At 40.0% G+C, this 25795-nt stretch overlaps 1 protein-coding gene across 2 annotated transcripts in view; it reads left to right on the top strand.

The window, feature by feature from the left end:
* The window catches only part of AFG2A (AFG2 AAA ATPase homolog A), a 178897-nt gene that overhangs the window by 40564 nt on the left and 112538 nt on the right, over positions 1–25795 (top strand). For both annotated transcript variants that reach the window (XM_079990510.1, XM_079990509.1), the window contains exon 14: positions 13932–14058. In XM_079990510.1, coding sequence (XP_079846636.1) covers positions 13932–14058 — 127 coding nt within the window. The remainder of the gene's footprint in view (positions 1–13931; positions 14059–25795) is intronic.

Consider the following 25795-nt stretch of genomic DNA (forward strand, 5'->3'; position numbering starts at 1 on the left):
AAGTAAGTGGACTTAAGGAAAAAGGATAAAGCGGGGGATACAAAGGATACAAAGGAAGGTAGTGGATATAATTACGGTGGGAAAGATATTACCTGGGATTGGGGGGGGGGGGTTATAACTGTATAAAATGTCACTCACTGGGAAGAAAGCGACAAATGGTGGGTCCTCTGGGGACAGGAGGGGTTCCAAACAAGAGGGAGATTTTAAGTCAGACATCTTGAAGATGTTTGCGGAGATCAAACAGAGTCAAGTTAATTTAGAGCATAAACTAGAACATGTGGACAATAGGATTGGGAAAATGGATAAAAAAATAGATGAAACTGTTAACGAACTTAAGGGCCAAATGAAAGAGATATTTAGGAGAACGCAGCTCACGGAAGAAGGATTAAAGAAGACAAAGTTGGAATTAAAAGATATCAAAAGGGATAAGGAAAGGATCAAAGCAGAAGTGATGGAATTAAATAAGGCACAGGAGGAGATGAAGGATATCATAGCCATGAATGAACTAAAACAGAGGGAGATTAATCTGAGGTTTAGAGCTGTGCCCGAGACGCAAAATGAAAATATAAAAGAGAAATTGATAATGGAGCTAGCGGATTGGTTGGGGGTACCACCGGAGGAAATGGCCAAAAACATACAGAATGCATTTAGAATGCGCGTTAACACAACAAGAGTAAGAAAACTTACAGGTGATTGTCTGATTACATTTAAGGATAAAGAAATGAGAAATAGGATTCTCCAGAGGAATAGAGAAAAGAGGTTGAATATAGATGGGAGTTATATAATTATCTTTAAAGATGTCCCAATCAGGTTACTCAAACGAAGAGACTCTTATAAATCTCTGGTGCAGACATTGAAGAAAAATAAGATAGAGTTTAGATGGGAATTCCTGGAAGGGGTCTCATTTACGTATAGAGGTAAGAGACACAGGCTATTAAGCCAGGAAGAAACCGGGAAGTTCCTTAGGAAATATAAAGAGTTGAGAACGGAAGCAAACGGAACAGGAGGTGTAGAGGGAGGACTACCAGGAGAATCAGGAGTGGGGGAGGAGGGGGGAGGGGGGGAAGCGGATCAGAAGAAGAGGTAGAGGAGGAAAAAGAGGACTCAGGTCACTTATAAAAGAAAGGAATAACGTAAAGAAAAGCTAAGTGAAAGCCTAGCATTATGGGACTAAAAATTTGGAATTGGAATATCAATGGGATGAACGATAAAAAACGGAGAAATAAAATTGAGCAATATCTGAAAAGGAAAAATCTGGATATTATTTGTCTTCAGGAGACGCATGTAGCCAGAAGGCATAAAAAAGTGCTAATTAATAAAAGACTGGGAAACGAATTTGAATCCTCAGATAAAGAAAAGAAAAGAGGTGTTGTACTGTATATTAAAAACAAGATGGAAGCTAAAACACTATTTAAGGATGAAGAGGGGAGGGTGATAGGGGTCAGCATCAACTGGCAAGGAGAAAAACTGGTGGTGGTGGGGGTGTATGCCCCAAATGGTAGTAAAACTGAATTCTTTAAAAAACTAGAAGAGAAGCTATGGGAATATATGGATCAAAAAATAATTCTAATGGGCGACATGAATGGTGTCGTCTCGCTAGAAATGGATAGACTTAGGGATGGCGTAAATAAAGAAGGAAAACTACCAAAACCCTTCTTTTCAATGGTAGAAAACTGCAACCTGATGGACATATGGCGCCTCAGACATCCATTGGACAAACAATTTACTTACCATTCCGAACCTAACCAATCGATGTCACGTATAGATCAGATATGGCTTTCTAGTGAATTATGTCCAAGAACTAAATTAATAGAAATAAGACCGAAAGTAATTTCGGATCACAGTCCGATAGAGCTAGAACTGGAAAGTTTAGAGACAAGATCTTTCAGATGGAGACTTAAAGACTATCTTTTAGATGACCAGAATATTGTCGAAAATGCAAGGAAAAAACTGTCAGATTACTTTGCAGACAACTGTGACAAAGGAACAAAAATTAATGTAGTCTGGGACGCAAGTAAGGCGGTAATAAGAGGATACTTTATCCAACAGAATGCAATTAAAAATAGGAATAGAGAAAAAAATAAAGAGGAAATTCTAAAACAGATAATGGTAAATGAGCAAAAACTATCCCAAAAACCTAACTGCCAGAAGGCAAAAGAATGAATAAAAATGTTACAAACTCAGTTTGCTACTATAATAAATAGAGAAGTGGAGTGGAATATCAAAAAACTGAGACAAAAAAATTTCGAATTTTCAAACAAACCAGGTAAATGGCTTGCCTGGCAAATCAAAAAAAGGAAGGAACAAGGTACAATAAATAAAATAATAGTGGGGGGGGGGGAGAAAGAACTGATCCCAAAGAAATTAGGAGCGAGTTTGTCAACTATTATAGAAGTCTGTACAAGGACAAAGAGAGAGTTGGTATAAGGAGAATAGAGAGATTTTTGAAGGATAAAAACGTGCAGAAAATCTCGGTAGAGGATAAGCAAAGATTGAATATACCAATTGGCAATGAGGAGATAGAAGAAACAATCAAAGATTTAAAGAGGGGCAAAGCACCAGGTCCTGACGGATTTACCGCTGGTTATTATAAAGAGATGAAATCTATTCTAGTGGGACCATTGAAGGAGACTATGAATAACATCTTAAAGAAAGGAGAAATTCCTGGGACATGGAAAGAAGCATATATTGCGTTAATCCCCAAACAAGATGCAGACCCAACTCAGGTTAAAAATTACAGACCAATTTCACTGCTAAATACAGACTACAAAATATTCGCAGGAATCCTAGCAAGAAGGTTGAAAAAGTTGTTATCAGAAATTATTCATAAGGATCAGATGGGATTCCTGCCAGGGCGGCAGATGAGAAATAACACAAGAAGCATAATTAACATGTTAGAATATTTATCTGTTAGAATTGACAAACAAGTCATTATGATGTTTGTGGATGCCGAGAAGGCATTCGATAAGGTGATTTGGGACTTTATGCTGAAAAATCTAGAATACATGGATGTGGGCAATGACTTCTTTAACGGGGTAAAAGCGATATATACGGAACAGAAGGCTAAATTGATTATAAATAGCATGGTGACGGAAGAGATAAAGATACAGAAGGGTACAAGACAGAGTTGCCCACTCTCCCCGCTACTATTTATAATAGTTTTAGAAGTACTCTTGAATTCAATAAGGCAAAATGGGAAAATAAATGGAGTAACATTAGGACAGAACGTGTATAAGACCAAAGCTTTTGCTGACGATGTAGTAATAATGACAGAAGAACCAATAACGGCAATAGAAGAAATATTAAAGGAAATAGAAGAATTTGGAGAAATAGCAGGCTTTAAACTAAACAAGACAAAAACGAAAATGATAGCTAAAAATGTGGACCTAAAAACAATAGAAATCATTCAACAGCACTCACAGATAGAGATAGTTAAAAAAGTCAAATACCTTGGTATTTGGTTAACATCAAAAAACATAGACTTATTCAAAAACAATTACGAGCTGATGTGGAAGGACATAAGGAAAGATCTGGAAAAACGGGGAGGGCTGAAACTGTCATTCTGGGGAAGGATTAATACAATTAAGATGAATGTCTTACCAAGACTCATGTTCTTATTTCAAACCATCCCTATAATTAAGGGGAGCCGAATCTTTAGAGACTGGCAACGAATACTCTCAAGATACATATGGCAGGGCAAAAAACCTAGAATTCAGTTTAAATTATTGACAGACATAAAGGAAAGGGGGGGCTTTGCCCTGCCAGACTTGAAGCTATACTACGAGGCTTCATGCCTTTGTTGGATAAAGGACTGGGTAAAGTTGGGGAATACGGAGCTACTCGATTTAGAGGGCTTCGACAATAGATTCGGCTGGCATGCCTATTTATGGAAGAACAAAAGGAAAGTACATAAGGGATTTGAAAATCATATTTTTAGAGGCCCGTTAATTGAAGTATGGGAAAAACATAAGAACCTGTTAGAGCCGAAAACACCACATTGGCTATCACCTCTTGAAGTAATGAGTATAAAGGCTATTAATATGAGAAGCAACTGGGCAACATATAGCCAGTTGCTAACTAAGGTTGATGGGAAATGGAAGATAAAGCCGTATGAACAAGTAAAGGAGTATGTCTATGATTGGTTACACCATATCCAGGTAAATCAGATGTACAGTAAAGATATTAAAGAAAGAGGCTATGCAGAAAAAGACTCTAAATTCCAAACGGAGATAATAAATAATGAAGTGAAAATTATATCTAAGATGTATAGGATGCTGTTGGATTGGAATTTAGGTGATGAGGAAGTCAAATCAGTGATGATCCACTGGGCAAGGGATGTAGGTCATTGCATACAATTTGAAGATTGGGAAGAGCTTTGGAAAGAGGGGCTAAATTTTACAGCGTGTACAATGATAAAGGAAAATGTCATGAAGATGTTTTATAGGTGGTATTTAACACCGATAAAATTATCAAAAATGTATAAGACGGATAAGAAGTGTTGGAAGTGTAAAAAAGAGGAGGGCTCCTTCTACCATATGTGGTGGGAGTGTGGAAGAGTGAAACAATTCTGGGAGAAAATATATATTGAATTAAAGAAGATTCTAAAATACACGTTCAGAAAGAAACCAGAAATTTTCCTGTTAGGGATGTTAAGGCAAGAGATTAAAAAAGAAGATCGTAGAATAGTATACTATGCAGTGGCAGCAGCAAGGGTAGTACTAGCCCAAAAGTGGAAACAGCAGGAAATACCAACGGTGGAGGAGTGGAGATTTAAGCTGTTGGACTACGCAGAGCTGGATAAATTAACAGGGAAAATTAGGTATGTAAGAGACCAAGTGTTCATCAAGGATTGGGGAAAGTACGTGGATTACCTGGAATGTATTAGTGAGGGACAAACAACGCTAAAGGGATTCAGAGACGCACTGTGAAAGATTAAGAGTTATTGTTTAAAGCAAACAGGAGACAGAGATAGGTTTAACGACAATATAAGCAGAGAAACGTGTGAACTTGATTACTGCTTCGAAAGATTTATGGACAAGCTGAAGGAAGTCTTGAAAGGGATGGATATGTAATAATGTCAATGGGTAAATCATAAGTTTATGTATTTCTTATTCACTTTTTTTGTAAATCTTTTTTTTTTACTTTTTGTATATTGATTTTTTTATATGTGTGTTAGTTTTTACTTTCTTTTGTGGAATCAATTAATAAAAAGAATGATGAAAAAAAAAAAGACTGGCCCGTACGGGCAGGGGTACCTTTACCTTTACCTTTAATCGGCACCAGAAAACAATATGTAGTAAGTGTCAATTTTGTGACTTAAATTCAAACGTTACAGCTACAGTGAAACACTTACTCTATATCCAGTAAGGTAATTATATATTTTTCTTCACTTGAAGCACTTTTAAGTGGAAAGGACTAATTAAAAAGTAGCTTCTACTTCAGTTTAGATGCACATCCTTGCATGACAACAAAAAACTAAGCCCTGACTCAGTAATGTGGAATGCATAAACACCTGACTTTTCAGAATTCAGCTTGCTTCTTGGCCCACATCCAGCCCATCACTGCCTCCAAACAGTCTAGCACCTTAGCCAACTCTCCTGATTGAGATGGAAATAAGAGATGGCTGTCATCTGCATATTGGTGGCACTTTGCTCCAATATCTTGGGTTCCAGTGTCTTCATAGAGGTGTTAAATAGCATGGGTGACAAGACAGAACTCTGTGGGACATCACAGGAAAACGCTTGTGGTGTCAAACAGTGGCCTCCCTTAACTACTTTCTGGAAGTTTGAGCCGAACCACTGCAATATAGCACTCCCAGCCCCCACCACCTTGAGCCACTCCAAAAGGATACCACGGTCAAGAAAGCTGCTGAAAGGTCAAGAAGAATGACCAGGGTTGCACACTCTCCATCTCTGTCTCCTGACAAATGTCATATCCAGGGTGGCCAATTTAGTTTCAGTGCCATCACTACAATAGATCCAGATTCTCAGTTTCCTCCAACCATGAATGAAGCTTGCCTCCAAAGCAGATATTAGCCACTGGGCGATAGTTATTTAACATTTCTGGGTCCATGGAGGCCTTCTTAAGAAGGGGCACTCCACAGCCTCCTCAAGACAGGTGGTATTTCCCCTCTTCCAGTGAAGCATTGATGACTCCCTAGACCCAGAGAGAGAGAAAAAAAACAGTTCTTGCTGGGTATAGCACTGGATAAATATTTTAGATTTTGTTTAAAATTCCAACCAGCAATCCCTGGTATTCTATTTAAATATTGATATAATATTCTGCTGTAAGAGGAATCCAGCTTGTGTCCACATTGTAGTCTGTAGTATGTCCAGATTAAACTTCAGTTGATTCTACAGTCGGCATGATTGATTACAGTTTTCAGCTTGATTAACTTCCAGGAATGCACAGAAGGAGAACTGCTGAAGGGGGGAAATAAAGAAAGGAAATGGAAAAGTGCTGTCAAGTTTCTTTCTAAAAGACAGCTGCTGCAAGCTGAATATAATATTGGAATATTAAAACTGGTTATCTTTTTCACTGTGCATAAGCACTGCACTATAAATACAAAGCTTATATCCCTTTGCAGAATCGTGCTATAAGGCTTGTTTACATGTTACACTGAACACAGGTGCAAACTGCCTATGCTTGTACAATTATTTTTTGTCAAAACAAAATAAAAAATTTCCTTCCAGTAGCACCTTAAAGACCAACTAAGGTGCTACTGGAAGGAATTTTTTTATTTTGTTTTGACTATGGCAGACCAACACGGCTACCCATCTGTAACTGGAATTATTTTTTGTGAAACAGTAAATATTTTATTATTTGTACAGCTCAGTTACTGCAACCACTGGTTCACAGACTACATTATTTTGAATGTTACACAGACTACATTCTTTTGAATGTTACATATGAATAACTATACAACTCAACTGTAACGTAGACAGGTTGTACTTTCATTGGATATAACATGTCAACACCCCTAATGAAGCTACTGTTTAAGCAACCTCACATTTTACCATTAATGCACTTGTTTCATTAATGCATTTGTTTTGTTTATTGATACTTAGAGTGAATGAAGTTAAATGCATGTTACTTATATGTACACAGGATGTAGGTTTTAGGAGTATGTAAATCTTACAGTAAAAAAAAATACTGCTGAAATGCATAACTAACACATATAAAACCACAATTAAAACAGTAAAAAAAATCCCCATGCCCCCAAATCAGTAATGACACCAACATATAATTTGTGTATGAAAACATTTTGTCCAAGTTTCTGGAGCAATTTATAGGTATGTCTTACCTAGCTGTATGGAATATTACTCATATGTACCGTGTGTTTGGTACATATGTGGAACAAAACATGTATACTATTACTTGTAAAGTGTGAGTTGTTATACCTTTAAACACAGATCAGGAATTTATTGTTGAGTAGAGTTGATTAGTCTTGTGGTCTTTACCTGAGGAAATAGTCATTCATAAAAGTGTGAGTTTATGTTACAATAAAGGCCAAAATAGGTTTTTAGAAACTGTCTTGGCAGATGCCCAGATGCCCATTGGTAATCTTGATTGTTGCTTTTATTGAAAATAAGCACTCTGGAAAGCCTTGTCCTGCCAAAAGCATACTTCACCAGAACTTGTGAGAGGAAGGAAATAAAACAGTGTGACAGTTAATTACAACCATGGTAGCTGGGCTGAAAAGTCTGACCTGGCAGGTGTGCTTTGCGGACAGCTTTCCTCCTGTGAAAGCCTGACAGAAATGTCAGACTCAATACATTCTTCATACTGTGTGATTGTGGTGATTTTAGTGTGGGAGTGTGTTGGCAGGCAGGGGGTTTGGTATTTTAGGAATGTTTTACCTCAGAAACTTCTAGAGAAGTTAGGAATACTAGTCAAAAGACGTGTGCTGGAGTTATAATTGTTTTGGAAGTAAGTTGCTTGAGGTTTTTAAAAATCATTTTCAGGTAACCATAAAATACACAAGATTTTCATGGACAATGTACAATGTGTATAAGAAGTGGAGCAAACCAAATTTCTCTCTACTGTTCTTATTTCTCTAGATTTTTGAAGGTATAAACTGTAAAGGATAAGCTTCTTTTAAAAGGGTAACGGTAGTTTTAAAAAAATATTAAAAAATACTCTGGAAAGCTGTTTTTTCCAAGATCCATTTTCATTAGGATTTGTAAAATGAAGGAAATAAAACAGTGTTTCAGTCATTTTTTACTTGTGTGTGGCCCCTTCCACACAATACATTTAAAGCAGTATCATACTACTTCAAACAGTTGTGGCTTCCCGAGAGAGCCATGGGAATTGTAGTTTTTGTTGTTTTTTAAAGGGAGCTGAGAGTGATTAGGAGACTCTTATTTCCCCATACAGAACTACAATTTCCAGAGCTACACTTTACCACTCTGGAAACTGTAGCTCTGTGCGGGAACTAGAGGTCTTTCCTGACAACTTTCAGGATTCTTTGTGAGAAGCCATGGCGGTTTAAAGTGGAATGTTACTGCTTTAAATGTATAGTGCAGGTGTGACCTGTGTGTGTGTGTAATAAAATTAAGGTGTGCTTTATTTTTTCTGCACATAACCCGCACAGCTTCCCACATGGTTGCATTTGTGCTGCTAGGATGTCATATATTATCAGTATTTTGTTATTACATTTTCTCAGCATTTACCCCAGATAGCATCTTCTTTGCAACTGTGACACTGTTTATTGTGGGCACCTGTGGGGTATTTTGTGAAGCATGCTTGATGATGGTAACACAATGGGTGGCATTAACTAATGTGCCCCGATAAGCGCAAGGATTTCTGCTTGTGCTGTGGGACTTCCCTCTTGCCCTGTACATGCCCTGTGCCATCTCCAAATCTGCCTCAGAAGGAACCCAAAAACAGATCTAGGAGTACCACAGAAGGATGGAAAAGTACACTGCACAAGCAGATATCCTTGGTCTTAGGGAACATTCACACAGTGCAAATTGGGTACAGTGCTACCTCGGGTTACAGGTGCTTCAGGTTACAGACTCCACTAACCCAGAAATAGTACCTCGGGTTAAGAACTTTGCTTCAGGATGCGAACAGAAATCGCGCAGTGGCGGCGGGAGGCCCCATTAGCTAAAGTGGTACCTCAGGTTAAGAACAGTTTCAGGTTAAGAATGGACCTCCGGAACGAATTAAGTTCTTAACCCGAGGTACCGCTGTACTCCTCTTCCGCCTGTGTTTCAGAAACTTGCTTGGGTGTAGCTTAGGGAGCAATTAGAAATAGAGTGGAAGATGTTCAGGTTCAGTTTAATCCATTAAACTTCCAGATATTAAAGTAGCCCCCATGGTATTACAATAATTCAGTTTAATCGGAACTATATAAACTCCCTTAGTAGGCCTTGCTAAGTACTCTGTTTGAAGGGCCTTGACTCTACTAAGGTTTCAGTTTATGCTCTCAGCTGTTGTGGATGATCTTCAAAGAAATTCTACATATAACTTGAGAAACAGATTCTGTGGGGATGGGTAGTTAAAAATTTATCTTCTGAGTAGTTGAGACGTTAACATTTTGTGTCTCATACTGCTTTAGCAGCCATAAAATTGATAACCTTCACGTAGTCATACCTTGGGTTAAATGTGCTTCAGGTTGAGCGTTTTCAAGTTACACTCCGCAGCAACCCGGAAGTAACAGAGCGCGTTACTTCCGGGTTTTGCCGCACGTGCATGCGCAGACGCTCAAAATGACGTCACGTGCATGCGCAGAAGTGGCAAAACGTGTCCTGCGCATGCGCTGTCGCGTCTTACGTTTTACTCAGGATGCGAACAGGGCTTCAGAACGGATCCCGTTCACATCCAGAGGTACCACTGTATGTCTGACTTCTGGTTCCTTAGGTTAGTCCTTCCCTTCTCTTGCTAGGCTCAACTACTATGTAGGTTCTGTAAGTGTGGAAGCTCACAGGTCCTTGTTAGGCCACCTTGGGGTTCTTTGTGTCTTTCTTTTAATGCATGAATTGTGTAAAGGTCACTCTTATTTTTTTGTTGGCCCTGTTTCACTTCTAAATTACTCCCTCCTTAAATCCAACCTTCAGTCTCCCAGGGGTAACAACCCACCTGTTAAGTATAACTTGTTAAGTTGGCATACCTGACAACTCCGTTTTGCTCACAGTAATAACTGTTGGAGAGCTTTTACAGGGGCAGGGAACCTTTTCAAGCCACATTGCCCTTTGGGAAACCTTCCAAAGGCCACTTGCCAGTGGTGGATGAGGACAGTGGTAAAAGTGGGTGGAGCAGTGGACATAAATGTTACCTCTGTACAGTAGGTTAGTTTCCACATTCCAACAGCATTGTTCTCCTTCATCTAGACAAACGAAGCATTATCAACATTCAGTGGTACATTCCACCCAAGCAAAAATATTCAAGGTTCAAAGCAGAACTAGTGGGTGGATGTGTTTTAGGGAGAATTATGAGGGCCAGACATAGACACCAGGAGTGCCACATTGGCCCAGTCTTGCAGTGCACTCTTATGGATGGTTTGAATTTTCTTAGTGACTGGTGACAGAAGCAGGTTAATCTAGAATTCCAGGTTAATCTAGAATGCAAGAGCATGCTGTTGCAGAAATGTTGCTGTTTGTAAACAATTCCCAGAGGTGGTCGGCTTGTTGCATTTTCCAGATAGCAACCACTGATTTCATTAAGTATGGGTGTCAGTGTAATTATCTAATGATTTTGGCTCAGTTTATTACACCTGCTTTTATTGTGAATTCTATAGAAAGTGGGAGTATGGAAAATCACTCTATTCAAAACTGTGGGTGGAAATAGGTATCATGAAAGTTTTACAACTTTGCCTTTTTAAACACTGTGAAATCACAAAGTTGAATGTACAGTGGTACCTCGGGTTACATACGCTTCAGGTTACATACGCTTCAGGTTACAGACTCCGCTAACCCAGAAATAGTACCTCAGGTTAAGAACTTTGCTTCAGGATGAGAACAGAAATCATGCTCTGGCGGTGCGGCAGCAGTAGGAGGCCCCATTAGCTAAAGTGGTGCTTCAGGTGCTTCAAGCACAGTTTCAGGTTAAGTACGGACCTCCGGAACAAATTAAGTACTTAACCCGAGGTACCACTGTACAAGATAGACAGCAATTGGAGTTGGTATTTTATCTTAAAGGCACTGTAGGAAGCTCATCATTTCACTCTTAAGTCTTGCTCTCCTGACCATTCTTCAGTAGTAACCTTTTTAAAAAGCTTGTTTCTGTCATTGCTATTGATTCCCTAAGCTTCAGGCAGCTGTCATTGGACAGGTGAACAAGCACACGTGCACACCTCACAAACATTGGCATTCTGTTTGGCATACAGTCGGGTTTGTTGACAGGAAACTGTTTTGCATCAGTTTTTGCCTGATTACTATTTCTGTAGTGCTGGGATGGTGACATCATGGTTCACAGGTCAGCTGGCGCTGGTGGGGAAGAAACGCTTATTGGTTGGATGCTGGTTTTATAAATGGGTCTGAAAGGTTAAACATAATTTGTGTATCTGAGTTGTGCTTGCGTCAAAAACCGAGACAGCCTTAATGAGCATTGCCTGCTTTAATTTGAAATTCTTGTTGGGAAATCATGGGAAAATGGAAAAAATACATGCTTGTATGTCACCCCTCAGATTAACAGTTTATGCAGAGCTCAAACATCTGAGCACACATGCTGCTGACGCAGTTCTGGAGCAGCTGGTGGAGAAATCTCCTGCTATAAATGTCTGTCTGTCTGCATTTTTATAGGATAGCCTGTTAAGCCAAAAGGGCTTGTTTACTTGTAGGAGTCATGCTAAATATGGTGTGTAATCTGACAGCTGAGTTCCATGCATAAAGGAAAGCACGGCAGCTTTGGGCTACATGGAGGACTTAAATCTATATTAATATCAGTGTGGGCAGGGGTCTTGTACAGCAAAGGCATACAGGGTAAATGCCTATTTGGAAAACAATCAAAATACACATGAAACATTGCATTTTAGGTTCCGGAAGCATATGCAAAAGGAAAGTAATTCTACTTTTTCTGTTTCCTTTCCTTTCTGGTCCTTAGTTGATTCATTTCCAATTGGGAGTTTTGACATGTGCAAGTATCTGGATACTAAATTCTGTGACTAAGTATTTGTCATCTTTCCTTCATTCCCACTTCCCACCTGTTCCAATTTTTCAGCTCCACTTAGCAGCAGTTGTTCAAGGGAGCTTTTGGAACAAACTGCACTCTTCCAGGGCATTTCTTGGGGTTGGTTATCTGTGTAGATAACACCAACTGAATAAAGTAAGAGAGCAATCCAGCGAAAGTAGATGACTTAATTCTCTGTTCTGTAGGCATGTAAAACGTGTCTCCTCTGAAACCAGTGGGAATTAAGACTGCACACACATTAGGGAGCAAGTCCCATTGAACTCAATGAGACTTATTTTTGAGTGAGCATGCTTGGGATTATGTTTCAAGAAGGTTTTATTTTGTCAGGTGTCATTGCCTGAGTTTGTACTTGTAGATAAGGAACAGCTAATATGAGAAGACAAGAGTGTATCTTAGCTGCGCTATTCACTTCCCTGGTTTTGCCCCATGTGCACCCCACATTAGCTATGCCATAAATCAAAATTAGGACAATTATTGCACAAGACCCAATTGTAAATGCTACTGAGGGCAGGGCTCATAAAATGGAACAGACTGTTGTGAAAGCAAATATAAAAAGCTCATATGTCAGCAGGATCAATCTTGTAAAACAAGCTTTGCATCTGCCATTTTGTACCTATTACATATTTAAAGTAATAAATGTGGAAGTTATAATTAAATATCCAACTGCATTTTTGAACTCACTTTTTCACATGTAGTTAATAAAAAAAAAACCCCACACAAAACACAAACAGGCTAACTTCTGAAATCTCTTCCAGGCGAAAAATGTCTTTTCTTTTTGAGACTTAACCATTTGGTGATTTCAAAACAACATATGTATTTAACATCTGGAGCAACAGCTGTGCAAAATTAATAAGAAGGTGGTTTTATGGGTTAGCTGGCCACTGCTCAGTTTGGTCTTACTTGGGGAAGGTGGAAGAAATGAATCTGTAAAAGGCCTTCATTTCACTTACAGTGTTGGATGACCTGCATTGGTGGCAGAAACTAAAGCACTGTCTGAGCAGCGTTTTAATGTTGCCAATACATCTTTACGAAATCAACCCGTGCAAATGCCACAATAAATCACTTGCCAAGTTCTGACATACTTTGTTTTGTTGGTGTTTGGTAGCCAAGTTGGCGGGAGTTGCAGGAAAAGTATACTGGTCCCAAAACAATAGCTTCAGTTTTTAAGAAATCGGTTTCATGTTTGTGTTCTTGTTGGTAAGCCCTGTTTAAGTACATCCAAACCATTAGTGATAATGGGCAAGGGTGGGGGGAGAGAGTCAATTACACTGATATTTTGCTGAAAAATGAACCACCAACAAATTCATGACCTGTCAATAACTTCCTCTTTCAGAATGTGGAAAGGAACTAGGCTATCCTTGACTTGATCACATAGCAAATAAGGAAAAGCTGATACATCAGATTAATGTAGCACAGGGATGGAGAACCTTTGGCCCAGGGACCAAATAGAACTTCTAAGCATCTCTATCTGGCCCTTTGGATGCTGTCCAGGCCACTCGCTTGAGTGCTTTTGCTTAGCCAAACATGTCCTTGAACAGTGGCAATGCCTCTTACGTGCTTGAAAGGAGGATGGATGTGGCATTTGTAGAAATATTTGACTTTTGCATGCCTGGAATTTATTCTCCTGGACAAAGGTTAAGAGCCACACCATTGCTCTGCCCAGTTTTTCCTCTAGTCCCTCTCACCAGTGGCATGCAGCCCCTGGAAAGTTGCCTATGAGGGAATGTGGTCCTCAAGCTGAAGTAGTGTTTAAGAAATGAGCACCCACTACTATGGCTTTCGTTTTATATTTCCATTAGCTCTTCAAGTTCTGGGAATGTGGCAGACCGCATCTTGGCACAGCTGCTGACAGAAATGGACGGGATTGAACAGCTAAAGGATGTGACTGTTTTGGCTGCGACAAACCGACCAGATATGATAGACAAGGTAAGAGGTTTGGGCACTTGCCCCTACTTTTGTTAAAACTACTTTATTGGAAGTGAAATGTTTTAAGATTGCAGTCAATTGTAGTCAAACGTCTTTGTAAAGTACTGGATTTTTTTAAAAGGGTTTTTGTATAAGGCTCAACAAAAACAGTTGTTCTCCTGGTTTTCAGAAGAAACAATGGTTTGCTCCACCAGTGCTGCTTCTTCAGCATTTTTTGAAAGCAATATGCAAACTGACCACTAAGACCCCTATGCATTTACAAGGCAGTAGGATAGAGATGTTTGCTGCAGCCGGACCAGCTTTGAGCGATTTGGTCTGCTTGGGATCTTAGGGTTCTTTGTTTCAGGATTAATGGACCATTTTGTAGAGTTGGCCAGCCTTGGAAGTACTGTACCTTGAAACCTCAGAACTAAATACATATCTCCAGTCCATGTGGGGTGAAAGGAAAATTTTCTTTCCATAGGCAAGAGGGAATTTTCCCCACACCCATCAGTTACCTAGCCTGCGATACATCTGTTGCTTTCCTCCGATAGATAAAATTGTAGGTAGTCATTCAGAGAATGTTTAAGAATGTTTAAGCAAATTGTGCAATGTGTCTTTGTTCTCTCAAATGTGTTTTTGTTTGAACCTTCATAGACATCGAGGATGATAGCTTGTTAGCCCTCCCTGAATTGAGTGCCCTTCTTTGTAAGACAAAAACAGAAATTTACCAGCAAGAATGTCCTTTTCTTGGCTTCCATCATCCATAATACCTCTGGCATCTATTTGTAATGGCAGGCTAGAACAGAAGAAGCTGTTACAACCCCAGGGAACTCTGTGATTGTTTCACAACAGGAAGTAATGTGTGTGTAGCTGAAGAATTGGATTGCTTTAGCTCCTGCTGGGTGAGATCTGAGTGTCAAACACATTAGCTGGGATGCCTAGAGCACAAGGGCTGAGAATGAAGTGATAGTTTGTGGTTTGTGATGGCACCCTGGTGTTTCTGACAGCTCATCCCAGCAGTGTGCAGCAGTTGCATCCTCAAGTGCCCTATTTGCATGAGAATGACAGGATGTGATTGGACAAATGAAGATTAATGAGAGAGTGTAGTGTCAGTGTGCTATATTGTCTTTAGATTCATGGTGCTCTTTGTTTCATTACCAGTGAGAAACTTCAGTGTAGCATGGAACAGAAACTGGGGGAAATATAGTGAATGAAAAATATGACCAGAGTTTAGATCTGGTTTCATTTAAAACCAAACCATGTTCATCCTGAAATAAAATGCAAAATATATGTGCTTGCATGTAAAACAGTAGATATCCACATCAGACTGTGTTCATGCACCCAAGCTTCATAGATTAGGGGCATCGTGTTGGTTTTTCTGTCATTTGCATAGCAGAATAGGCTCCTCTAGAATCAGGGTGATGCTGTGCACATGCTAGTAGCATTATCAAAAAATTCTCTCACAGTGTACTGTACCTACATTTTGGGGAAATTCTTCCTTAGTGTCTGCTTTGGTATGAATTTGTTGAACCAGGAGTTGAAAATTCTCATTCTGCTGCCCTGTCAGTTGGATCAAATATAGAAAGGTTGCTTCTTCTCGTTGGTTCAAAGGAAAGTTGTTTCCTCTTATTATGTTATGAAATTTAATATTCCAGTAAAGGCAAAGGGACCCCTGACCATTAGGTCCAGTTGTGGACGACTCTGGGGTTGCGACGCTCATCTCACTTTATTGGCCGAGGGAGCCGGCATACAGTTTCCAGGTCATGTGGCCAGCCTGACTAAGCCGCTTCTGGCAAGCCAGAGCAACACACGGAAACGCCGTTTACCTTCCCGCCGGAGCAGTACCTGTTTATCTACTTGCACTTTGACATGCTTTCAAACTGCTAGGTTGGCAGGAGCAGGGACCGAGCAACAGGAGCTCATCCCGTCGCGGGGATTTGAACTGCTGACCTTCCGATCGGCAAGCCCTAGGCTCTGTGGTTTAGACCACAGCACCACCCTCATACATATTCCAGTATGTGTTGTATTTGGCTTGCTTTTAAATCCTAAGAGATATTCTGTGAAAAGATAAATGAAACTTTACAATACATTTAAACCTCAAGGGTTAATTACATCAGCCTATCAACTGCTGCTAGTTAATTTCTTATTAATATTTGAGTTACTAATTTTTTTGCTGTAAATGGCTGAATTCAAACAGATTAAAAATATTGGTATTTGTAACACTTCTGAATGATGGAGTGTTCTGAGTTATTGAAGTCACAAACTTGGACCATTATGTTTTCATGTCTATTTATTCCTCTTTCTCTTGGAACCAGTATAGCAACAACAATCTTCATTATTGGAATGTTTAAAAATATTGGGTATTAAAGGTGTGCATACAATACAAACTGTACCACTAGATGGAAGCAAGAGAAGCAACTTCCAGTATCACATAAGTGAATGGTTCTTGCCTTGGAGTGTATTTTAAATTTCTTTATACTCTGTACCCATAACAAATGTTTCTAAATCATTTTTTTTACCAACACAATTTTTTTGAAAAAGTTCTTGTAAATTCTCTTACTACTTCTGCTATAAGATCAAAGCTACAGTACCTCACAGGTGGGAAGTGAAATTAAAAACCTCTCTCTGAAAAAGACCTGTTAGATTTTACTTGGAAGACTCTTATCTGGTGCTGATCCAATGTCCAAAAGACAGTGGAGCTGTGTTAGTGGAGTTTAGTGTTAATTAAAAGTAGTTTAGTTTTGATGAAAAATAAAAAAGTGAGTGATTTGGCAGAATCAGTAACAAGTTTTTAAGTTTTTGCCTCCAGCAAAAAAGCAGTCTTTCCTTTTGAGAAACATCAAAGTTCTGCCCGTCTGGAGGCTTATGAAAGAAATTCAAATATTCAAGTTTTATGGGTGAACTAGTAAAGGGAAAGGGAAAGAATTTCAATACATAAGTTATCTGGCAACATGTTGAAGTTGTCATAAATCAGGTAATCTGAAGCTGTAAACATGTTCAGCATTTGTTTCGTCTGGAACAAATTGTGGTTATTGTATGATGCTCATTTATGTATTTCTATTGGGTTTTTCAGTCTTGCATCTGATTGGTAAATGCAGTGTTAAGTGCTGTTGGTTTCAGGAAAATTTTATCATCAGATTTAAATAAGATGTGAGGAATAATTTATTTCTTATAATTTTCTGTCATGGTAGTGGTCCTGTAAGTTGAATATAGCAATGAAATTAGCTTCACAGCAGAGATATAGACTGAATATGCCCATGCCACTCCTGAATCATAAACATATTAATATGAACCTCCCAGGCAGACCCATGAAGAAATTGTTTCACTCCCTTTTCACTCCTTTAGTCATGAGAGTGACTTTTAGAAGGTATCCTTGTGACAGCAAAACAATGTTGGGAGAATTTGAAGTAACATGTGTAACACTTAAACTAAGTGTTTGACAGAGAATAGGAGTGACGCACTACTGTTCTAAGAGTGTGCAATTTGGATTACCATTATGATTGGTAATTCATTGTGATACCCATCTGTGTGAGCTGTCTGTTGGCTGCCACCTGCTTTCTGTCTTCAAACTTCTGTGCCGTGCAACAGCGTTGTAAAATGGCGCCACTAACTGCATGTGACAGCGGTAATTGTTTCTGCCACAGTATCTTCACCTCATTGTTGCAGTGCTGCACTGTACCTGGCTCATGATGTTAGTGTGATGCTACAAGCTATGTGATAAGCTTGTGAAGTTAGGGCCTGAGGACCTTTGCCTTTTCCCTGAAGTGATGGCTTCCTTTTTTTTTTGGTAATACTTAAATACATCGCACCCTTTTGAGTATTTGGGAATACTGATCTAAGGACTTTAGAGCTGGGAGTTTGTTATAATGTGTCTGTGTGCATCACAATTTTCAGCACAAAGAGCAGTACATCATTATTTCTGATTGCAGTGTTGTTTCTGAAGAATCAGAGGTCATTGAAGAATCAAAGGTCATTGTTGTGTTTAAAAGTACAGTGGTACCTCGGGTTACATACGCTTCAGGTTACAGACTCCGCTAACCCAGAAATAGTGCTTCAGGTTAAGAACTTTGCTTCAGGATAAGAACAGAAATCGTGCTCTGGCGGCGCGGCGGCAGCAGGAGGCCCCATTAGCTAAAGTGGTGCTTCAGGTTAAGAACAGTTTCAGGTTAAGAACGGACCTCCGGAATGAATTAGTACTTAACCCGAGGTACCACTGTAATAGGAAAAAAAACGTGAACACACCAAATGCTACACTTCACAAAGTCTAAGAATCTTGCCTATCAAGGTTTTTACTGGGCTGTTGTTTTTTTTAAGCACTAAATATTTTTCTCATATTTTTCTTATTTAGTATTAGTTTCCTTTATGTTTATGGGCTTGCTTTTAAAATAAAATCAGCCTGGCTTTATTTGAACGTCAGAAAACTAGTTTATAATGTTTCAGAAACCCTGTTAAACTTAGACTCGGTGTGTGTGTGTGTGTGTGTGTGTGTGTGTGTGTGTAAACAACAGAAATTCATTGATTCTGACATGACCTCTGAAATAAAATATTTTCACATGGCACTAAAAACTGAGCAAATATCACAACCTTGATGCTACCACTGTGGGGGACGTGTCTCATGCCACCATCCATCGGTAGGGCTGACGGAGGGGGGAACGTTGAACAGGGCCTTTGTAAATTACCTCTGTGAGGAGTCAGGTTCATACTAGAAACTGGTGTGTGAGGTAATCAGGTCTTTGACAGTTAAGGTCTTAAATAGCAAAATCAGCACCTGTTTTTGAACTGGGATTGGAAGCTTTCCAGGAGCAATGAGGTCCAGCATCTTCACAGACTAAGAATAGTCTAATTAAATAATAGGGCAGAGTTAAGGCAGGTTTTAGACAATTCCTTAATTTAAATGAGGAGTGTGCTAGGAGAGAAGAAATATTATTGGTTGTGATATGGCCCCACTGAACTCTGTCAGCACTGTGTTATTGACATCAGCAACAATTTTGCCTGTAGGGTGTTCCTTATTTATTGATTGTATGCTGACATTCATAAAGGTGTCTGAATTGTTTCCAGTGGAATTTTCAGGGTGCTTTCTTTAAGCATAGTAAATAAATATTTCCAGGTGTGCAGAAGTAATCCCCCCCCCTTCCAACCCTTCAGTTGCGAAGGTACAGAGAGTGTGGTAAATCAGCCTTGAGGCTGCTGAGTTGTTGTCTTCCCCCCCTTCTCTGTGGTGACAGTTGAAGAGCACAGTAACTTTTTCACTTTAGATTTATTATCTGCCAGACAAAACAAGGTGGTAGAAGAACTTGTTGGGCTGCATTTGTAAGCTTTCACAGCCATACCATAAAGACTTGAATAAATGTGGCTGCTTTTCTCCATAAAAGCATATACAGATAAATTAATTTATTTGTGAGAGAGATTATATGAAATTAAATTCAAGTATAGTAAAACATAGCAGAAAGCACCTCTCACAGCAACACATTAATGTGCTTTTCAGATAATGCTTACTTATAAAATATTTTGTTTCAGTCCACATAAAGCTTTCTGAAAACGCCTATTGATTTATGTTGCTTCTAAGCCTTCTAAGGTGACCGGATGCAAAGTGTCACGAGACATTTACACTATTAATAGTTGTACAAAAGAATGAATTTTATTAGGTGTAGCTTGTTATGTGGGAGATGAAATCTGCATCTTTTAGTCCTACTCTTCTCTGATTCTGGTGACTTTGCTAAAAGGGTGGGCAACCCACAAGACTCCAGATGGCAGACAACAACTCCCATCAGCCCCAGCCAGCATAGGATGATGGGAGTTAGATGATGAGAATTGTAGTCCCCCAACATCTGTGGGCTACAGCTTTCCAATCTCTGCTCCACTATGAATTTCTGTTTGAGATACCAGGCTGTTCCTAGGAGAACAAGTTCTTCCATCTGGAGCAGTGCAAAGGCAAAATAGTGATGTCAGAATGTACTTGTATGGATTTTGCTTTATCTCCTGCTGCTCACTACTTAGCAGTGAAATTGTGCATAGGAATTCAAGTCTCAATGAGGGTGTGGGTACGTACAGGGAATTCTATGACAAAGAAAGGTTGCCTTTGCTAACAGGTGAATTTCACTTTTATATTTCCCAGCATTTTAAAAAACCGTTTGAGCCTTTAAACAGTTGTAACAGAGGTAGGGAGCTATTATTCCAGTATAGTTCCAGCAGCAACATAAATTCTCCCATTCCTATCCATCTGCTGAGTCAATGTTCATGGCTGAATTGGCTCTTTTTTCCTCCTCCTGAGAGACTCTTCCTTTTGAGGAGACTAGCAACCAAATGAGTGCTTCTGTGTAGACTCTGGGTTCTCCACCAGGTCTTCTACCACCCTTGCTAATTAGCCTGCATCATCATCAGTTAGTTATATGCCACCTTTCTTACTGTAAACAATTCTCAAGGCAGCTCACAACTTCAAAAGTTTATGTTCGTGTTTCAAGTTTATGTTCACTAGCATAATAAAATTTGCCCAGGAATAAACAGTAGTGTAATGGAAACATCTCATATTGATAAATATACAATAAATTAAACAATTCAGTAATAATTCGTAAGAAGGACTGAAAATAAAAATAATAGAACATAATGCAGATAAGCAGCAAGTTATGATATGCTGCAAGAAGAATAAAGCAGAGGAGGAAATATGTCAGAAGAGTTGTGTTCCTTGCAAATATGCAGGAAATAATTCATGAAATTTGCAGGACTATATGAAGTTTTTTGGGACCCTATTGCACTTTGAATGCTTTAAACAGCTGTAAGACAAAACTTGCAGTTTAGCTGTGCATTGACCTTCTTTGCATACTTTTACTTAAGGGGAGAAAATGGAGAACATGCATTTATCAAGGTCTCAGGCTGCCTTAGGACTGCTGTGGGTTCTTCCATGTCCTCAGCTGGACTGGAGGTCTGTACAAGGTCTCACACCTTTTCCTCAGAGGAGGTCTCCCTGAGACACTAGCTGGGCAAATCCTGAAACAGATTCAGTTTTTCAGTGCAAACTTTCTTTAATCAATCTTTATCTTGAATGGCGTGCTCTGGTCCATGGGGTCACGAAGAGTCGGACACGACTAAACGACTAAACAACAACAACAACCTTGAATTAAGAGGGATCTTAAATGTCTGTTGTTGTTGTTGTTGTTAATTTATTTCTATACCGCCCTTTATCAAAAGATCCCAGGGCGGAGTACTACATTGAAAACACATTTTACAGAGCATCATAATAAAAGCATAATAAAAAGCACAATAACAAGACAGCATAATAATAAAATAATGATAATAACAGCACTCCAAGCTTTAACAGGCCATAGATTATTTAATAGCAAAAGGCCTGGGTAAAGAGGAATGTTTTTGCCTGGCGCCTAAAGACATGTAATGAAAAGGCCTGTTCTTGTATTGCCATCTAAGCCTATACCATAACCACTGGAGAGACTACCACTACCACTGGAGAGACTATAGAAATTGTAACCAGGAACCCTTCTAACATGGTTAGAATACTTGCGAAAACAAAGTGTTATGAAGAAAAATGATATATTAAAATTGTAAGTTACTTGGACACATAACCTTTGAATGCTTGTTTCAAGAGGCTGACAGTGAATACAGGGCTGGTTTTACAGATATAGCAGATGTTAGAATAATAAAATCATCTCATGTGATCAAATGGGGGAAATGCTAGGAATAGATATTGCAGAAGAGGGTTGGAAGATAATACGGTCTGGCACCCAAAACAGAGCTCTCTGTATAAGTGTAAATTAATCTGTAATCTGTAGTTCACATGAGAACAGTTAAGTAGTTCAGCAGTTGAATGGTCTAGGCTGGAGAGCTGATAACCACCTGCTCTCTCCCAAGGTCAACTAAAGCTCCTGAAAAATGTTTACTTGGCTGAGGTCAGCTGACATGCGTGTAGCAGCTAAGGATTGTTCCAAACCAAGGTCCTATGAGTGCTCATGGCAGGCAAGTGTTGCTCTAAGGCAAACCTTACCAAGATATTTTGAGTCCCCAATCTCAGGTTAGTCCCCCAACCAGCTGTACTTCTGTCTTAAGTGGATTATATTATCTTCCTCTGTACGATAGTCTAGAGATTAATAGTTTTATCTTGCTATAGAACCCTGTTGCCAAGTGTGACAAAAAAGGCATTTTCTTCACATTGCAAAGTAGTAATAGTTTACCATGTTTATCTGATGCTCAAAAACATTAGGAGCTATCAGTGGCTTTTCATAGAATCATAGAATCATAGAATCATAGAGTTGGAAGAGACCACAAGGGCCATCGAGTCCAACCCCCTGCCAAGCAGGAAACACCATCAGAGCACTCCTGACATATGGTTGTCAAGCCTCTGTTTAAAGACCTCCAAAGAAGGAGACTCCACCACACTCCTTGGCAGCAAATTCCACTGTCGAACAGCTCTTACTGTCAGGAAGTTCTTCCTAATGTTTAGGTGGAATCTTCTTTCTTGTAGTTTGTAACCATTGCTCCGTGTCCGCTTCTCTGGAGCAGCAGAAAACAACCTTTCTCCCTCCTCTATGTGACATCCTTTTATATATTTGAACATGGCTATCATATCACCCCTTAACCTCCTCTTCTCCAGGCTAAACATGCCCAGCTCCCTTAGCCGTTCTTCATAAGGCATCGTTTCCAGGCCTTTGACCATTTTGGTTGCCCTCCTCTGGACACGTTCCAGTTTGTCAGTGTCCTTCTTGAACTGTGGTGCCCAGAACTGGACACAGTACTCCAGGTGAGGTCTGACCAGAGCAGAATACAGTGGCATTATTACTTCCCTTGATCTAGATGCTATACTCCTATTGATGCAGCCCAGAATTGCATTGGCTTTTTTAGCTGCCGCGTCACACTGTTGGCTCATGTCAAGTTTGTGGTCAACCAAGACTCCTAGATCCTTTTCACATGTACTGCTCTCAAGCCAGGTGTCACCCATTTTGTATTTGTGCCTCTCATTTTTTTTGCCCAAGTGCAATACTTTACATTTCTCCCTATTAAAATTCATCTTGTTTGTTTTGGCCCAGTTCTCTAATCTGTCAAGGTCGTTTTGAAGTGTGATCCTGTCCTCTGGGGTGTTAGCCACCCCTCCCAGTTTGGTGTCATCTGCAAATTTGATCAGGATGCCCTTGAGTCCATCATCCAAGTCGTTGATAAAGATGTTGAATAAGACCGGGCCCAAGACAGAACCCTGTGGCACCCCACTAGTCACTCTTCTCCAGGATGAAGAGGAACCATTGATGAGCACCCTTTGGGTTCGGTCAGTCAGCCAGTTACAAATCCACTGAGTGGTAGCATAGTCAAGTCCGCATTTTACCAGCTTCTTTACAAGAATATCATGGGGCACCTTGTCAAATGCCTTGCTGAAATCAAGGTAGGCTACATCCACTGCGTTCCCTTCATCTACCAGGCTTGTAATTCTGTCAAAAAACGAGATCAGGTTAGTCTGACACGACTTATTTTTCAGAAATCCATGCTGACTATTGGTGATCACAGTATTCCTTTCTAGGTGCTCACAAACTGTTTGCTTAATGATCTTCTCCAGAATCTTCCCTGGTATTGATGTCAGACTGACTGGGCGGTAATTATTTGGCTCCTCTCTTTTCCCCTTGCCCTCCTCCAGTCTGCCGGGACTTCGCCTGTTCTCCAGGAATTCTCAAAGATGACTGCCAGTGGTTCTGAGATCACATCTGCCAGTTCTTTTAATACTCTTGGATGCAGTTCATCTGGCCCTGGAGACTTGAATACATCTAAACTAGCCAAGTATTCTTGTTCTATCTCCTTAGTTATTCTGGGCTGTGTTTCCTCTGCTGAATCATTTGCTCCAAATTCTTCAGGTCGGGCATTGTTTTCTTTATCAGAGAAGACTGAGGCAAAGAAGGCATTGAGGAGTTCAGCCCTTTCTGTGTCCCCTGTTTGCATTTCACCATCTTCTCCTCTGAGTGACCCCACTGTTTCTTTGTTCTTCCTTTTGCTACGAACATACCCATAAAAGCCTTTTTTGTTGCTTTTAACCTCTCTAGCAAGCCTGAGTTCATTCTGTGCTTTAGCTTTTCTGACTTTGTGTCTACACGTGCTGGCTATTTGTTTGAATTCCTCTTTGGTGGTTTCCCCCCTTTTCCATTTTTTGTACACATCCTTTTTTAATCTTAACTCAGTTAAAAGTTCTTTAGATAGCCACCCTGGCTTCTTTAGGCACCTTCCATGTTTCCGTCTCATTGGTATTGCCTGAAGTTGTGCTTTTACTATCTCCCTCTTAACAAACTCCCAGCCATCATGAACTCCCTTTCCTTTTAGTATTACTGTCCATGGGATCTCACCCAGCACTTCCCTAAGTTTTATGAAGTCGGCTTTCTTAAAGTCAAGAAATTGAGTCCTAGTATGCTTGGCTGCTCCTTTCCGCTGTATAGTAAACTTCAGAAGAGCATGATCACTCGCGCCTAATGATCCTTCCACTTCTACCCCACTAACCAGGTCATCAACATTGGTTAGGACCACATCTAAAATGGCTGTTCCTCTTGTTGCTTCTCCCACTTTCTGGACAACAAAGTTGTCTGCAAGGCCAGTGAGGAATCTGTTTGACCTTATGCTCTTGGCTGAGTTTGACATCTATGAAATATCCGGGTAATTGAAGTCCCCCATTACTACTATCTCCCTTCCTTTTGCATGCTTGGCCATCTGTTCCAGGAAGGCATCATCTATTTCCTCCGTTTGGCTTGGGGATCTATAGTAAACTCCCACAATGAGGTCCCTGTTATTCTTCTCTCCCTTAATTTTGACCCAAATGCTCTCACTTTGGCTTTGAGGTTCTAAATCTTGGATCTCTTCACAGGTATACACATCCCTGACATATAACGCCACTCCTCCTCCTTTCCTGTCTGGTCTGTTTCTCTGAAATAGATTGTAACCCTCCATTATTACATTCCAGTCGTGGGACTTATCCCACCAGGTTTCAGTGATGCCTATTATGTCATATTTAGTTTGCTGTACCAAGAGCTCAAGCTCATCTTGTTTATTACCCATGCTTTGCGCATTAGTGTACAGACATTGAAGTCCATTAATCATTCCCCCGTGTCTCTTATTTAAGGATTTTTTCCTCCCACCACTAGGTCTGCGTGCTGTTTGCTCCATTTGGTCTATGACATTTGGATGATCATGTTCATCAATTGATAGACTCCTACCTTCAGGAGCACTGTCTTCCTCCCCCACATTAGTCAGTTTAAAGCCCTCCTGATGAGGTTTCTGAGATTTTTGGCAAAAACTTTCCTCCCAACCGTTGTGAGGTGCAGCCCATCGCTTGCCAGAAGTCCATCTTCAAGAAACTGCAGTCCGTGATCTAAGAATCCAAACCGTTCCTGTTTACACCATTTGCGAAGCCAGCAGTTCACTTCCACTATTTTTCCCTCTCTCCCTGGGCCACGTCGTTCAACTGGGAGGACAGATGAGATGACAATTTGTGCATTTAATTGCTTCAATTTCCTGCCCAGAGCCTCATAGTCTCTTTTGATCTTCTGGAGGCTATTGCTTGCAGTGTCATTGGTTCCCACATGAACCAAGAGGAAGGGGTATTTGTCAGTGGGTTTTATGATTCCTTGCAGTCGTTCAGTTACATCTTGGATCTTAGCCCCGGGGAGACAGCACACTTCCCGAGACATCTTGTCAGGCCCACAGATCACTGCTTCTGTTCCCCTCAGTAGGGAATCCCCTATCACCACTACACGCCTCCTCTTAGGTTTGGTCGGGGTTCTTC

Source organism: Podarcis cretensis (assembly GCF_951804945.1).
Source record: "Podarcis cretensis genome assembly, chromosome: 9".
Taxonomy (NCBI): domain Eukaryota; kingdom Metazoa; phylum Chordata; class Lepidosauria; order Squamata; family Lacertidae; genus Podarcis; species Podarcis cretensis.